Source organism: Apteryx rowi, unplaced genomic scaffold, assembly GCF_003343035.1.
Source record: "Apteryx rowi isolate R43461 unplaced genomic scaffold, aptRow1 scaffold_6, whole genome shotgun sequence".
Taxonomy (NCBI): Eukaryota; Metazoa; Chordata; class Aves; order Apterygiformes; family Apterygidae; genus Apteryx; species Apteryx rowi.
In genome coordinates, this window is record NW_020450871.1 from 564127 (window position 1) to 580269 (window position 16143).

The 16143-nt window shown below is 46.1% G+C and overlaps 1 protein-coding gene across 1 annotated transcript; it reads right to left on the bottom strand.

Annotated features, from left to right (window-relative positions):
- Positions 1 to 1965: 1965 nt before the first annotated feature.
- Positions 1966 to 12552, bottom strand: C1QTNF8 (C1q and TNF related 8). The gene is made up of 3 exons (XM_026083235.1): positions 12294 to 12552; positions 3548 to 3792; positions 1966 to 2513 (listed from the first exon to the last, which is right to left on the bottom strand). The coding sequence occupies exons 2-3, from the start codon at positions 3771 to 3773 to the stop codon at positions 1966 to 1968; spliced, it is 774 nt and encodes a 257-aa protein (XP_025939020.1). The 5' UTR covers positions 3774 to 3792; positions 12294 to 12552.
- Positions 12553 to 16143: the final 3591 nt, after the last annotated feature.

Consider the following 16143-nt stretch of genomic DNA (forward strand, 5'->3'; position numbering starts at 1 on the left):
GAAGGGCCAGGGAAAAACAATCTGCAAATGCCATCGCTGAGTCCGATGCGGTGGGAGCGTTTCTGCTTGTGCGTGTTTGCTCGGGGCTGGCATCTCCCTGTTAGTGCTTTCAGTGCTAAGTGGCATGCTGCAACTAAGCAATGCAGCCCTTAGGGCTTTTACCATCACCCTAATGGAAACTGCCGATTAGGAAGCTTTTTTTAAGGAGGGAGGGGGAAAAAAAAGAAAAGAAAAAAGAAATGCTGTGCAGTGGCCTGGCCTAAGCTGCTGGGGTATCTGACAGCAGGTCAGGAGAAGATCTGCATAAAACATCTTTGCTGCCCCTTGGGGGCATTTTTAAAGCTGTGAGTTTCCCACTTTCCCTTCACAGGGGTGCTGCGGGCTGTGATGGAAGCAGTGGTTGACACGATGTTTCAAGGCCCACGGACCCATTTTCACCACGCATTTACTTTGCAGATAGGCTAGTTAAAAGTTCCTATCTTCACTAAGGTTGTGAGACCTTTAAAAGGTTTGGTATCTGTTTTTTCAGCAAGAGGTCATCAACTTCTCTGGCTCCCCATCTTGATACCAGATGATGGCTGTTTACTGCCCTGCAAGGAAAGGAACTGAAGGTGTCACTCTAGCTTCTGGAGTCCTTTGGCATTAAAGTAAATAAAATTGCCACCCTAGATGATTATGTGGGACTGGATGTTCAGTTTACTGCTTTTAGTCCTGTACTGTGAAAAGCATGTGGAAATAAGATAAACAAAGGCAGTGTACTCAAAGCAGTATCTTTATTTTAGCTACTTTTCTATACAGCCATGGATAGGAGGTACAGCAGTGAAGCAGTTTGCATAGCAAGACCTTTTGCTCTGTCTTTCATACAAATGTTTCACAATGCAAACAAGAGACTGGGGGACTGGGGAGAGGAACTGCTGAAAACAAGGCTTCTTGCTGCTGCATGTACCTTTCCACTGTTATGTCAGTAAATTTTACAAAAACCAAAAATCACTTTGTGCAATGAAGTATTTTTTCTTCCTGATTTTCTTCTCCAATTTCTAGAAATGAGGGTGCTATAAGACAGTAGTGTTCAGACGTGCTGAAGTCCTTAAATTCCCACTCGGCAATGAGCACTCATAAATCAGATCCTAAGGTAGGGTGCACAGTTTTCATTGAAATGGAAAATACAGGTTTCCACCAGTGCTGGATGTTCTTGTGAGAGAAGTGTTGTTAAGAATACAGTGGTCTAGCAAAGTTATTGCGTGCGGCAACACCTGTGCTTGAAACTGTGTGCCTCTGAAAAAGATTTTCCAGATAAGTATGCTCTTATTTATGTAATTCTCGTATTATGTTCTCAATGTAATATTACATGAAATGGAACAGAACATAATTTAGGGTGAATGTATTGTGCAAAATATTCTTCTTAACGGTGCTGCATTCTTGCCCCCCTGAGTGGAGCAGAGCTGGTGTAAGTAATGGCAGTGGGTGGACACTTCATTTTATTAGCAGTTACTGCACGTTGCAAAGATATCTTAGTAAGGTTGTAGGAGTAATTGCATTCCTTAACTAGCACCCAGATAACTGGTATCTGAAAATGGTCCTTAGATCTAATTAAAATGTCTTCTTTAAAGCAGAGCAAAGAGGTTAATTTTTTGCTGCTGACCTGGCAGACTATTCAGCCAGAGATGTTACTGGGAATCTCTACAGGGCTGCAGACTGGGGCCTTCTGTGTGCTTCATCTCCAGGGGCACGTAAGGGCCAAAGCCTTCTCCGTACTGACACAATTTGCATCGCCTCGAAACACCACCCCCTCCATCCACACAGGCACCTTCTTCTCGGCCTGTACAGACACCCCCATCTGCAGGCCAAGACGCTGCCAGCCACAATCTTTCCAAGTGGAGCTAGACATGTGCACTTCTAAGAGGGAAAACAGTAATGCATCTGACAAAACCCTACCAAAGCTTGGAGCCTAAAGCTGAAGAACGGCTACTCTACAGCGGGCTTGATTAGATGGCCATTGAAGATGATGTAAACATCGGACTCCTCGCTATAGATGGCATTTTCTCGCTCTCGTTTGAACATCCGCACCCAGACCTCCTCTCCTTCCTGCAGGTCCAGCATCAGGCTCTGGCTCTGCATGATGCTCCGATCACTGGGCTGGGCATAGAGGATGGCCACCTCTTTCTCATTCTTCATCAAGTGCAGATAGGTCTCCTTGAAGTTCCACGTGTGGACGTTGAGGCTGAAGTAGTAGACTCCTGGCACATAGCAGAAGAACTTCCCCGAGAACATGTTGAAGTGCTTGTAGAGGTTCACGAACTCTGTGTCAAAAGTGACGTGCTGGAAATAGTCTGAGCTATGAAGGGGTTTTCTCCGACCCACTGAAAAAGCAGCATAGAGCTGCTTGCAGGAATGGCCTTGCGGGCCAGGCTGGCCTTTCTGGCCCTTTCGTCCATTAAAGCCACGTAGCCCTCTTTCTCCTTCCTTTCCCACTGCTCCAGGGTACCCTTTTTCTCCCATTTCACCCTTCTCACCTGTGAGCATAAAGGGAAACCTTGTCAAACACAAGCAAGGGAAGCCCTAGCTGCAGACACATCCAGCTGGAGACAACTATCAAAGTACCTGCTAAAATACCATTTTGACAAAAACAGGTATCTAGACACATCTGTCAGACTTGGCCCCCTTCTAAATTTCAGTTTTGCATCACCGTGAGATGATGCTCTCTCACTGACTGGCCACTCATTATATGAACAAGCTGCTTCTGACTGTAGTTTCCAGGCGTGGGCAATTCTAAGTATACTGACAAGCTCCTAATTAGTGAGGTTTTTAACAGTGCCTCCATTCTGGCATTAATCTACAAAGTTTAGGTCCATTTCTCTGGGGACAGGAAAAAAATGCCAATGCAAAGATGAATAACAGCAGAATGGAACAAAAAGGAAAAAAATGCCAGGTGAAATCTTGGTTCCACTGAGGTCAGGTCAATGTTCAAAATAATTCCAATAGTGAAACTCCACTGCCTGGCTGGACTGTTTACAGGCATCCCGTTAGATCAACAGCCCCTTTGTGCAGAGGGAAGGGCAAGAAAAATTTACAGATTTGACTGAGGTCTGGTTTAGGCCTGGGGGCTGTTGGGTTTGTCCTATCTGCACATCCCTGCTTGCAGAACTCCCTGTGATGTCTCTGACGTGCTTAACTTTCTCTGAGCTCTGCCTTAATGAGACAAAAAAGTGACATGGAAAAAATGAGTGAGAGTCTGCGTTCGTTCTTTACACCTTATTCTACTGTTCAGTAATTCTGAGATAACATTTGCAGCTGGTTTCTAGTGTGGTCTAACCTAAGCTTCCAATGATGCAGTTTCACATTGCCTTTTCCTGATGCATTAGAGCTTTTTGCCATCTCTTCTCGCTTGCACACACTTACAGCCTCTGTCATGTCACCCCTTGACCTTTTTTTCAGTAAATAATATAAAACAGGTTTCTCAGCATGGGGGAGGAGCACATCTTGGAAAACAAGTGTGAACATGTAAGACAGAAAAAAGGACGTCACCACGGTAGTCAGCTTTACCCACCTTTGAGGATGGTGATATCTATTGTGGGCTGGACTTTGGGAAGCGAATAGGCAGGGTCATTGCTCATCCTCGTGTACCGCGAGGAGGCAATGGGGACGGGCTGTTCTGAAGGCCGGCAGCACCGCACGCACGACAGGCGCCGAGGCTCCCGTCTCAACTGGCCCTCTTCCAGCAAGGCACCGACATTTGCAGTGGACACCAAGAGCACGAGAAACACAGCACTCATCTTCCTTCAGCTAAGCCAGCTGGACCGGGCAAAGGAATAAAATGATTAATGTGGTGATTCAAATCAGAGCAACTGATGGGCCATCTGTTAATGTTACTGCAAGGTGCACTTCTGATTAATTATTAGCTTATCTTGTAGTGGCACCAAGAGACCCCGGGCAGCAGTGGTGCCCCACTGTGTGCTGTTTACAAGCAACAGAAAAGACGATCCCCATCTTGCATTACTTGCAACTGAAGTATCTGTTGAAAGACACACAAAAGGTACACACACAGGTGCAGGTACACAAAAGGAAAGACTGTTGAGATAAGAAGCTAAGGCTGAGATGCTTGAAGAAATTGGTAGCAAGCTCTGGTCAAAGCACGCATGCTGCCTTGCTGTTGCAAAAGGCACTGGGTAAAATACACAAAGCGTTACTGTTAGTTACCATTTCTTGTATCACCATCCTGAAAAATGCAAAATCAGATGGAGGAAATGAAACTTGATTTAAATAAGGATCAAACCAAACCCACCAAACCCTCTGATTTTTCGGAGGACAAACCTGAAGAGAAACTAAACTAAACTAAAAGAAAAGAAAAGAATTTATCTCTTTGAATAGTTTCTCTATCTTTTGCTGGTAACTGCTTTCCAAGGTGACCTAGCCAAGTAGTTTGTGGTTTTGGCCATATCCATTTGCTGTTTCTAGGAGAATTTCTGTGTAAACTTTCTATTTGTATTTTCCAGTGTGCAGAGTGGAAAGCCAAACAGCTACAACAAACACAGACCAAACTGGGATTTGCTCTGCACAAACACCAGTTCTCGAGTTCTGCTATTATATTTTCAGCTGTTACTGGCAAGCTCCAAAGACCCTGAAGAGTGGATGAAATGAACAGACAGAACATATTTCAGGTGGAGAACAGGAGGAGAGTTTTCCACCAGCTCCTCATCAGCCTCCTTCCTGAAACGGGAACAGAGACGGAGATAGGAGAAGGCATCTTCATACCATGCATAATTAGTGTCGTTCTAGTGATTGCAGTGGTGTTTCACACAAGACAGATTTTGGAATTATGCCTTTTTGGACCTTATCCGAAGTCCAATTAGTCAGATGGGCTCTTGTTGACTTCAGGCTGGGAACAGGCTTTTATAGCTCCTCTCATACTAACTTTAATTCCTGGGATAGGTGGAGAAGTTAGTGGCTAGATGTCCTAGGTGTCAGAAGGAACACAGTGCACACAAAAGGACTCTTCTGGGTTTTGGACCATTGTGAAGGAGGCAGAGGATGGAGGGTTTCCTAGGCTGGAGCTTTACAAAAGCTTCACTGGGCAGAAAATGGACTAGTCAAGAGAATACGGAAAAAAGTGTCAATAGGGGCAAGGTGTTTGGATTATACCGGCATTCCTGGGAGATGTTTTCTTCTAGTTCTTACCTGCCCCAAAAGAACTGTCATTCACACCTTTTATTACTTGGTGTAATTTAACTCCCCGGAAACCTGATGAATACTTATTAGCAGCAATATAATAACTTTCCTTTTGACAGCAGTTGAATGTTCTTTCATCAAATCTGTCATAACTTGAAATGATCTTTCTATTCATAATTGCACCTCATTCTAGGTACAAGTCTGAGAAGGGATTAATATTCCTTTTATATCAGTGTTCAGGGCCTGAATTCTTATTTTCATTAAGTCCTTTTTAATTTTCATTCCATTTTTTTAAGCCATCTTTGTGCTGCCAAATAGGAACAGAGGTGTTATGTAAGTCTAAATGGCTCGAAGGCCCTAACTAAGCAACCCATATGGGACCAAAACAGAAAGCTTGAAATGCAGAGAGCATTTGGGTTCCACAAACTCTTTTAAAGGTTTATTTTGAAGCAGACTGGAGTTTCTGCATTTGCATTATGTCTAAGGAAGATCCCATGTGCACTAGGAGTTCCAGGCAATTGGGACCAACATTGTCCATGGGATTAGAAAGTATGTAGTCCTTCTCAGGAGTGTGGGTAGTCAAAAACTGGGGAATGAAGTATAGGGCATTTGATTACATTATCAGAACATTAAAATATGAGGACATACTTGCTCATAATACCTTCATGAAGGAGAAAGAGTATTCATTAAGAAGGGTATTCATAATGGGTGGAAGGGAAAGAATTCATAAATATGAAGAAATTACCTCCATGTTTTATAGGCCATTATTCTCCTTAAGATGAATGACTTTCCTATTTTTAGAAGTCATACACCAAGTGACTTAAAGAAAAAAAGTCTAGGTAAAAAAATCACTGTTCAGTTTGTGCACATTTTATATTACTATAATCTGAGCACCCATTGAAGAAATCGTGGTTACTTGCATGATTCATGAAGAATAATAACTCAAGTTATTGGCTAGAAATTACTTTTGGAAAAATGAGGCCAACCAGACAAAAACCTCAATCAGTTCCGAACATCCTAGAGCTGATTCTCCTTCCCCCCTCCCCATTTTCCTTCATGCTTTTACATTCCAAAATGGTGTAATCTTTCAGAAATAGTCAGATCTGTGAATGTAGGGCCAACCTAAGCCTTGTTTCTGTGCATATATCAACCATTATCCTGCATATTGAAGGTGGTTGAGTAGTCTAATGAAGTAGCAGAAGCATGTATTTAGTTGCAACATCTGTGGTTAGGTGAAACCCTAATGATAGATGCCAATAAACAGAATTTTACTCATAAGAGTTAGAAGAGGACAGGAGAAGATGTAAAATAAAAAGAAAAAAGAAGTGGAGAGAGAAAGGAGTCATGGCTATAGGAAAATAAAATGAATTCAACAATACAGGATTAGATTTGAAAGACATCTAGCATAAAACCAGAGATCAGATGAAGGAAAAACCTCAGAACAGAGGGATCAAAATGTGCAAAAGCAAAGGGAACAAACCTGGGTTTGTAAGGGATTCATATCAGTCCGGAGAAAAATGATTTGAGCTGAATTTCAGAGGAGAAGCAAGAATAACCCTCATGGTGGTAGGGAAGTCAAATGTGACACCTCAAAAAAAGAGGTAAAAGATAGGAAGATGGAATTAAAAATATAAGATCTGTGAGATAAAGCTAGGGATCATTTTCAGCCATTTGGGTTTTTTCCTTAGAGATAATTATTGTGACCTTATTTTGTCATGTGTGGCAGTGATGGATTTGACTTCAGCTGAGCAGGTTTATCTTCTCCAGAAGACTGCAAACGACAGACTTTGATTCGGTCTAATACGGGCATGCCTCACCAGAGAGTACAGATCTGGGAGGCTGTCTCTTCTGAACATCACTCAGATTCCTGCACCGGAGGGACATCTATCTTCCTTCACACACCAATGTGACATGCTCGTTAGTGCCGAAAATGATGCATTAGTACCGCACTGAATGCCCTGAGACTGCAGAGCTGAGTACGTTCCTGCTCGGTCATCCTTCACGATACCTCGCAAGAGACAGACAGGAACATCCTGAAAGCAACTGATCAAAACTGGAAGTATAAATTATTGTCTTTGCTTTCCCTACCAGGAACCTGCAAATTGCAACCTGGTTTGTCTCAGAACTTGTTTTTCCTGTCAGGAGGAAAAACCCAGAGATGACAACAAGCACAGACATCTTAATGCAATGGCTGGGAGGAAAACTGGTCTCCTGTCTTCAGAAACTTTGGAGTCTGTAAATGTTTCACCTGAGGACCAGAAGATAATCTTAGCCCTCTCTCTCTCTCAAAACTGTTTTTTTTTGTTTGTTTGTTTTTTTCTCTCCATTTCAGTTTCTTTGACTCTTTTCTAGCTTGGGTTCATTTTGAAATACTTGATTAATGATCCGTTTGAAATGTCTCAGCTGAAAAGCTTGCTGCAATATGTAGAAAAAAGGAGATTATTTTGAGGTTTCTGAAACTTTTGCAAAATGTTTGTGACGCAGGAAGTTCACTAGAAGGCCATGTGCAACGCTGCACATCCAGACAAGAGCTCTATGTCTCTGAACTTTCCCAGGCGCTGGGCATTCAGGTCCTGCCCTTTAGACCCAGCTCTCATGTCAAACACTGATTTTCAGAAATAATATATGGAAAGGCATATGGAGCTGTTATCTGCGCTTTGAGGAGCTCCCACTTCCCCAAAACTTCTTGTCAGCTGGAGATTTTGCTGCTAATTCCTTTATGTTTGCTATCTGAGAGCAAAGCAGACTTGTTTGTGGGCTCTGACATTGATGCATCCTCACCATAAAAGTGGGGCATCAGATTTTCGCTAAAAAGCTTTTTGATGCTGTTTCTCAGTTAATTCGGTTACAATAGACAATTCCAAGGTGAACAGTTTGCTGTTCCTGTAACACTTTAAAGCCTCCTCACTCCAAAAGCATGAAACATAGCACAGCCCACAGCCTCTGGAAGCAGAAACAGGACAAAAACCAACAACCAAATGTAAATTTAATCTAATATCAAGGAAGTAGAAATTCTGTGTGTGCTAAATGGCCATATCTGCCTTTAACAATATTTTGGCAAACAAAATGAAAAGTTATGAACCATGAAATGAGACATCTGAACCTGATGAAAAGGCAATTAATTTCAATGGATTATGGCTCAGGGGGTATATGACAATGATGATGGTTGGTGGTTGTTTGTCTTCATTATAAAATCAGAATACATGTTACTGAAGGAGGACTATTTAAATGCAATAAAAAGTTCCTTTGATTCAAATTCCCTTTAGCTAAGGTTTAAAAATACTGTTTGATTCTTCTGTCCCTTTTCTTCTCCTCTGAATTTCTGAATAGAAAGACAATGTTAAAATATTAACAAAAGGGATGTGCTCAGGTATTTCTGCCTGGCCCAAAGCTGGAGGAAGAAGTCTAATGAAAATGTCTGTCTTCTTGCATTAAATTCAAGCATTCCTGTTGTTCAGACCCTTTTGTACGCGCGTGCCCTTCTTTCTAAACAGAACTAGCAATACAAACCCATTAACGCCTCCTGCACTGGCAGGGCCCAGGCATAAATACTGGTGAGGATCCTATTGCACTAAGGACACTGCTGTATCATTTCTATCAAGTTCAATCCAAGCCAGAACATAGGACTGAATAGTATATTTTTGCTCTACATTGACCTTGAAAGTACTCTGCCTTAAACGTAATCCAACAAGCTTTTTATTTACCCATTTTTTGCCTGCTATTAACAACCTGCATCTGAAGTGCTGATTTTCCAGCAACACCTGGCATTCCCAGTGTCTATGCCAGCAAAAAAAGCTAAGTTCTTTCCGTGCAGGGTTTTTGAGATGCCACAAAAACACTGCTAGGGAAGTGCAGAAACCATTAGTTCCAGTTCAGCGTGTTAAATGAAGTGATTCTTTCTTCCTGTGTGCAGCTTCTTATTCAAATATGTTTTCTTGACACTATTACAGCTAGAGAGTGCACCTTGATTTTTTTTTTGATAGTTCATGATCAAGTTTAATCTTAAAGTTCAAAGTAGGCAGTTTATGTATGAGATGTATTTACTCATGCAGAGCTTTTTAAAGACCCCTTGCACTTGAAGAATTTTAACACTTCCATATAAAACAACAAATCTGGGCAATAGAAACAATAAGAGACCCCAGGAACACCTGCAAGAGTAGCTTAATTGCTCTGCAAACAGAGGAAACAGGGCTCCTTCCCTGTGATCCTGCGTCTCTGTGTCCATCGGGTGCAAAGCAGGTCAGCCTGGAGGCTTGACCAAGAGATGTTCCCCACAGTTAGCAACGTAGGGTCGGCAACTCTAACCCTAACCCTGGGCCAAAACATGACAGTTATGTCTGCGTTGCCTTGTAGACATAACACGTTACCTTGAGCACTGCAAGCAGCCGAGCCCCTATGGGGTTCGGAGGTCTTGTCGTCTCGCACGTTAAAGGCGCAGCTCTTCCCTAACCTGCTCCAGGCCTGCGTTTTCACTGGGTGCAGGGGAAGCGTGGCCTTCCCTCGCAGGGACGCCCTGAGAATAAATGCCACTAATAAGTGTGCTGAGATCGCACGCTGCAATACTGAGGATTCACGAGGCAGAAAGAATTTCTGGATCCCTGAACGGCTCTTTAATTTTCTGCTAACATTCTGCTTTCTGTTATTCCTAGGACTTGACTCGGTAAAGCAATCTATGACTATCTTTGCTTTAAATTCACTGCACACAGGACAACATCAGCCACTGCCCATTTTAATTAGTGATAAATCTTGACTTGCAACCCAAAAGTGCAGTTAAGACTAAAACCCTTCTTGTACAGTGGAGATGGAAAACACATGGATGTGTCAGCCTCGAACCTCGGCATCATTCCAAAGACGGAAAATATTCCAATTCTGCTTTTTTACCTTTTGTCTTCTTGCAAGTCCTAACCTCCTCAGTGCTCCAGACTGCCTCGCATCTTCAGCGGCAGGAAACGAAGGATCGGTAGGGCTGGTTGTGTCTGAACGCTGGACTTCCTCTTGGAGGCGGTTTGTATGGGATTTTTTTTCCCCCAGGAGAATCTAAAATTTCTTCATGAACAATTCATTGTAGAAAAGCCACGAAACACTGAAAGAGCCTGTACTTTTTTCCAAGGCAGAGCCCGAGCAGCTCAGCAGTTTCGTCCGACCGCAGCGTCTCGCGGCGCAACGCAGGGCAGCTCCTCTCTGACGCGATGCCTCAGCCAGAGCCACAGCCAAGATCCTCAGCGCAAACGGAGTTTAAGGAGCACGTCTGCAGCCATGAGAGCTTGCAGATAGGAGTATTTGGATCCCCAAAAGCAATGTAGTCTAAAAATTTCCACTGTCCACAGTCACTTGCAGATGACCTCCGTTAACGCCCTCTTGACCGCAGTGTTTATACAACATGCCAGAGTTCTTCGGAACAGGCGCTGGAAACGCTGCTGGGAAAGCTGAGGCAGTGCAAGGCCACGGCTCATGCGGCAAACGCGCCCTGGGCAGGCACGGAGGCAAAGCTAGGATCTGGCCACGGAGAGATGCAGGAATATTGATCTGCAGCCGCAGTTTGTAAGGGGCTAGGTGAACATTTAGTCAGCCACAGGTCCGTGAGTTTATTGCTCCATTTCTAATTACCTGGGTAGTTTTTTCTATTTTCTGGTGCTGTTTTAACAGAAGCCTGTTTCCAATGCGGGTAAATTGCCTTAATCCCTGTGTCCAGTGAGGAGCTGCACTTGCTTTTACATCCCTATGAAAATACCTTCACTTCCACCAGCGTGTGGCCCTCGAGCAGCAGCAGTTGATGGTCACTGCATGTCCCACCAACCATGTCTTCCCATGCACATCCTGCCCACTGGGAGCGATGAGGCTCCTGAGCAAACTGCCCCTCCTATTACCTGCACATATCTAAAACTCATGAATTGTATGGCTTTCATGTAGGACCTACAGGTGCTATATGGAAAACCAGGGCGTGTAGGCATGGAAGTGCTTATGTGCATGCAGGCACCTAAATCCTCCTATGGTGCTGCATTTCCTGGCCTGTGACAGGGGCCGTTGTCACCCTTATCTCGGCACAAACATGGAGCAAAAGGAAGCTTGCTGGTTCCTAAACAAATAATTCTTGCTCTTATTCTCCTTTCCCCGCCTGCATCTCCCGCGCCAGGAGCGTGTCTGCAGCGTCCTGGAAGTGGCCCTGCTCTAGGCGAGGTGGGTCCTTGAAAGCGGTCCCGTTTTCACAGCAAGCCCAGACGGTGATTCAGCCCTGCCTCGCGGAGCCACAAGACACGTTACAGTTAAGTCATTTGCAGGACAACTTCTCAGATGAAGTAAGCTGGCCTCGACCCAACGCTCCTTTGCTCTTTCCAGCGGAAACGTCATTTTTCCGTGACTTGCCATCACCGACTCAGTCGCGCTGGGGACTCTGCTTTCTACGTGCCTAAGCAGCACACGAGGAGAGGTTTCCCCTCGGCAGTGAAAACACTTTGCTGCCTCAGGTGCACGGCAGCTGCCCCGGACCCTGGTTCCCAGCCCTGCAGGGGTGCTGGGTGCCGCGGGGCCGTCCCGGCGCTCCTCCGCGCTGGCCGATGGCTCCGGCAGGCTCTGCTGGCACCGCGGCGCATTCCTGCTCGCCGCTCGGGAAAGAGCGGCGCGTTTCAAACAACTGCAGCTTCCCGGCGAGGCGGGAGCAGCACAGTCCTTTGAAAGTTCCCACGTCTGCAGAGGGCTCCAGGAAACAGCTCGTCCCTTTCCGTCTGGGCTCTCCGCGGGCTGAGAAAGCCACGGCAGCAGAGGAAAGCGGCAGACAAACAGGAGCCGCGTCCTGACCCTGCGGGACGGGGCACCGCGACCGTCCCACCGCTCAGCTGCAGCAAAGAGCAAAATCAGATTATAAAGAAGCGTTCGCTCTGCCGTGCAAAGGGTGATTAATGAAATGAGGAGTGTTAGTAGGAACAAATTAAAGCCAGGTCAGCGATAACCTGGCCTTGCACTTATTTTGCCTGCTGCAGAAGCAGAAAAGGGGAGACACAGCAGCACAGGCAGAGACCACCTCTTTTTTATGATTCACCCAAGCAACCTGCTTCTGCAGGGCGGGAACACTTTGTTCCTTATATCAATGGCATTTTTTTCCCCAACTTAATCAGATCCATTTAACTTACCTTGTGAGTCAGAATCCCCTGTCTCTTAGTTTCCTTACTGCTGCTTAGAAAGATTCATAATATGAAAGCTGCTTTCATTCAGGTTTTTTAGTCTTCAGTGGCTGCTGCAGCTTCCTAGCTGGAGTCCAAATGAAACACTGAATGTCAGCCCGACTCCTTATGAAACCCAGCAGCTAGGTTGTTCGCAAAAGCAGGGTTTTTTTTCTTGTTTCTTTACTTGCATCAACTTGCGCTGGGTTCCTGATCTTTTGTCCTGCTATAGTTTCTTTAGTACTTGCAGCTAGTCTGTCGGGTCGCACAGTGCCTCTCACAATGATGGAAACAAAGACCAAAAAATTCGTGAATTAAAAAAAATAAAAAAAAGTAAAAACCACAGACGTGAAACCACAGTCAGTGTTCCAGCCAAGGGAGAAAGTGCTGTGATCAGATGGAAATATTTTTTCTTTGGGCAATTTCAGCATCTTTTAAGGCAGGAGAAAGGAAACAACCCCCAAAAAAACAGAACAAGAGCAGCTCTGGCTTTTGTGCACTAGCTGCAAAAGTGGTCGAAGCCCCTTGATGTGGTACAGCAATGGAAACTGCTTCTGCACTGGCTTCAGGTAAAGGACAAGTGCTAGAAAAGGATCCCTACCGAAAAACAACTGATATCACTTTGCTCCTATAAAAGCAGAACTGGAGCAAATCTCAGGAAGATGATGTGCAGCTGCAGTATCTTCCCATTGGAAAAGTATCCTAATTTTCCTACAGTAAATCTTCTCCCTGCTTCAGAAGTTGGGGGGATAAAACATTATGCCAGATCATCCATGCTGGGATGTAGAATTGTTAGCATCCCACAAAAGGGGAAGGATGCAAAGGTCAAGCGCAGCACGGGCACAGAGGTGCCCCTTTCTCAGGCGGCGTTTCCAGAGCACTCTCCCATCCCTACCTATTTGCTGGCCAACCTCATGTTATGCTTCGCACTAAAATTTCCATTGACAGCCTAGAAAGGGCTAGGCAGCAAGTTGCCACTATTTCACATAAACAGCTCCATGACAAAATCACTGACTACTTTAATTAACTGCAGTTAATTAAGGCAGCGCGTGCCAAGGGCGTGCACGGGAAGGGAGGTGTGGAGACTGTCTCCGGAGCGGGGAGAGCTGAGGGCATTTTCTGAGCAGCGTCCAGCCTCGCTGGCTGGTGCGGCACGCGCCGGCCCGGACAGCGTGCGAATCCCGCTGGGGGAGGGCAGGGGCTGCAGGCGCTGCCTCCCCACCGCTCGCGGCAGCGTGGAAGATGTACAACAAAACGCAGCATGGCATGCTGCTGCGTGCTGGCGTGGCCCAGACCTTTGGTTGGGAAATAATGTACTTCATAGCCCCGGCTGTCTCAGGAACCCCTTGCAAAAAAGCAAAGTCACTTGGGACAGCGAGGAACAGGCACCCGGGTTGGAGAGCGTGCTAAAAATCACACATCTCCCCAACTGTGGGCAAAAGAGCACTGCACCATTGCTGTGTGATTTCAGTGCCTGTGCTTCGTTATCAGATGTTTCCTAACTTGGTTATTTCCAACCCTTGGAAAAAAAGCACATTGGTGGCTTTTGTTTAAAGTGAGCTTTCTTTGTCTCTTTAACTGCTTCCCATTAATTGTTAAAGAATAAGATAAAACCCCAAAAGCCTACCTAGTGCAAGCTCCCATATAGTCCCTACGTTCAGCCTCAGGAACAGCAATGCTTTTGATTGCCCTGGGAACACCAGGAAGGAAAAAGTGGGTGCACTTCCCCACTTAAGGCCACCGCTCAGGGCTTTAAATAAACAGCTGCCAGCTAGTTCCCCCGCACGGCCACGCATCCTGTACTGGACCGTAGCGCTTTGATACCTTACCAGCCTGCGTGGGTGTTGCTCTGTACGCTTGCCAGGCCATGTCTCTTTTTTTGGAAACAGTCTCTGCCTTATGTAACGAAGGATTTGGCGTGAGAGAGTCCTGAGGACTTCTCTACCTTTTTAAAACCCCTTCAGAGCTTCCCTGTCGCTCCCTGACACAGTCTGGCAGGTAACATCTCAGCTGAGGTCCTCAGAAGGATTTACAGCCTCCACTCCAGGTGCTGGCATGCAGGAGCGCCGGGGCGTTTTAATCTGTCTTCAGCTGTTTTGCGTTGCGGCTCACATTGCCTGTCCCGACGCAGGGCCGAGGTGACGAGCGGGCTGCGCTCGGAGGCTGGCCGTCGGCGATAGATGGAGGTGCAGATGGAGGCAGGAAGTCAGCAATCGCAGGCGAAAAGGAGCTTTTGCATATCTTTGCAGAATTAAAGGAAAAAAAAAACACATTTAAAGCTGTAGGTGGACCAGGTTATATAATCAACAACTCAAATTGTTTGCAGATGACTTCTGAGGGGAGATGGTTTTATGCTAGTGTTGTTAAATAAAGCTACCAGGTGATTAAAATGCACTGCGCTTTTTTCAGTTCCAAAATTCGCAGCAGGAGGGATGAGGAGCTGGCGGGGGGGCTGCTGAGGACTGTCCCCCCGATACCGACAGGGGAGGGGAGCATCGCACGTGCTGCTGCTCCCGTGGTCAGCGTCTCTGACGGTGAGGCCCGATGAGGAGAAAACGCAGAGGCTTCCTGCTATTCCTGAGCCGGCAGCCAGCTCTCCATTACTCACCCTCTGGGGCTGCTGCCGGAGTCCTGCAGCCCACGCTTCCCGGAGACCCACCGGCCCGGCGGCGCAGGCTGCATCCCCTCCCGCCGCAGAGGCGGGTGACGCAGCGGCGGTTTCCAACCCAAGCCCGAAGAAAGCGCGCGGATGGGCCAGGGGAGGAGATGCCAGGCACAAGGCGCCAGGAAACGGGCAAATGAAGTGTCCGCGCAGGGAGGAGGGAAAATGCGCCAACAGGCCTTCAAAAGCAGCCAGGAAAAAAATATATCTCTATCAGCCTCTTTTTTGGAGGGACATTAAACAGTCGCTCAGAAAAGAAATGACTTCTCACTAACACCAACCAAGAACCTGCCTTTTTGTGGTGAATTGGTAGCTGGTGCAGAGTTTTATTTTCCTTTTCCTTTCTTTCAGTAACGGAGTCTGAAATCATCCTTGGAGGTAGCTCAGAAACAACTCGCAAGTCCCAATAGTTTGTATTTAGTGGTGAAACTTTCCATATTTGCATCCCGATGCAGCTTGGAGCAACGCCCTCGCTGCCGCGCGCAGCTCCCGTGCGGAGAGCAGCGCTCCTTGTCTCCGGGCCCAGGGCTTTCTGCAGGGATGAACCCGGGCAGGGAGAGCGTGTGCGAGCAGTCCGGCAGTCTCGCTGCCTGTCGCGCTGGTGGACCTTTGTTCTGCTGAGACTGTTCTCCTGCTGTCCCTCCGTTGCCTCTTTTCTGGGCTAAAACCTCACATTTGTTTAGTCTTGTCCCATCCATCCTTATATCTAGGTGCCCTGCTCCATCTCTTGGCTTTCGGTCCACACCTTTTTCAAGGTGCTGAGCGGAAGGGAGAGACTTCCTCAGGTGTCTTGCTAAGGTTGCCTCTGGAAGAAGTCCTGCTTGGGAACCTGACCAACACAGAGCACCTCGTGGGTACTACAGAAATTTTCCTCTTCTTCTTTCCTTCCTTTTCTTTCTGAGGCTCTGGCAAATATTTGTAATTAATACACAGTTAGTAAATAATGTCTGTTAGCCTTGCTGAGAGATAGAAGCTGCTTTGCAACGAGTATGTCTTTGCAACAAGAACCAGTGCAAACAAAAGTGCAAACAGAAATGCAAAAAGCCTTGGGATGGCACCCTGAAGATTTGAGTTTGGTTCCTGGCTCTGTTGCCAGCTGTGTGGGACATTGGATCAGCTCCTGTTCTCCCTAACGACGATGGCACATCTCCTCTCCCA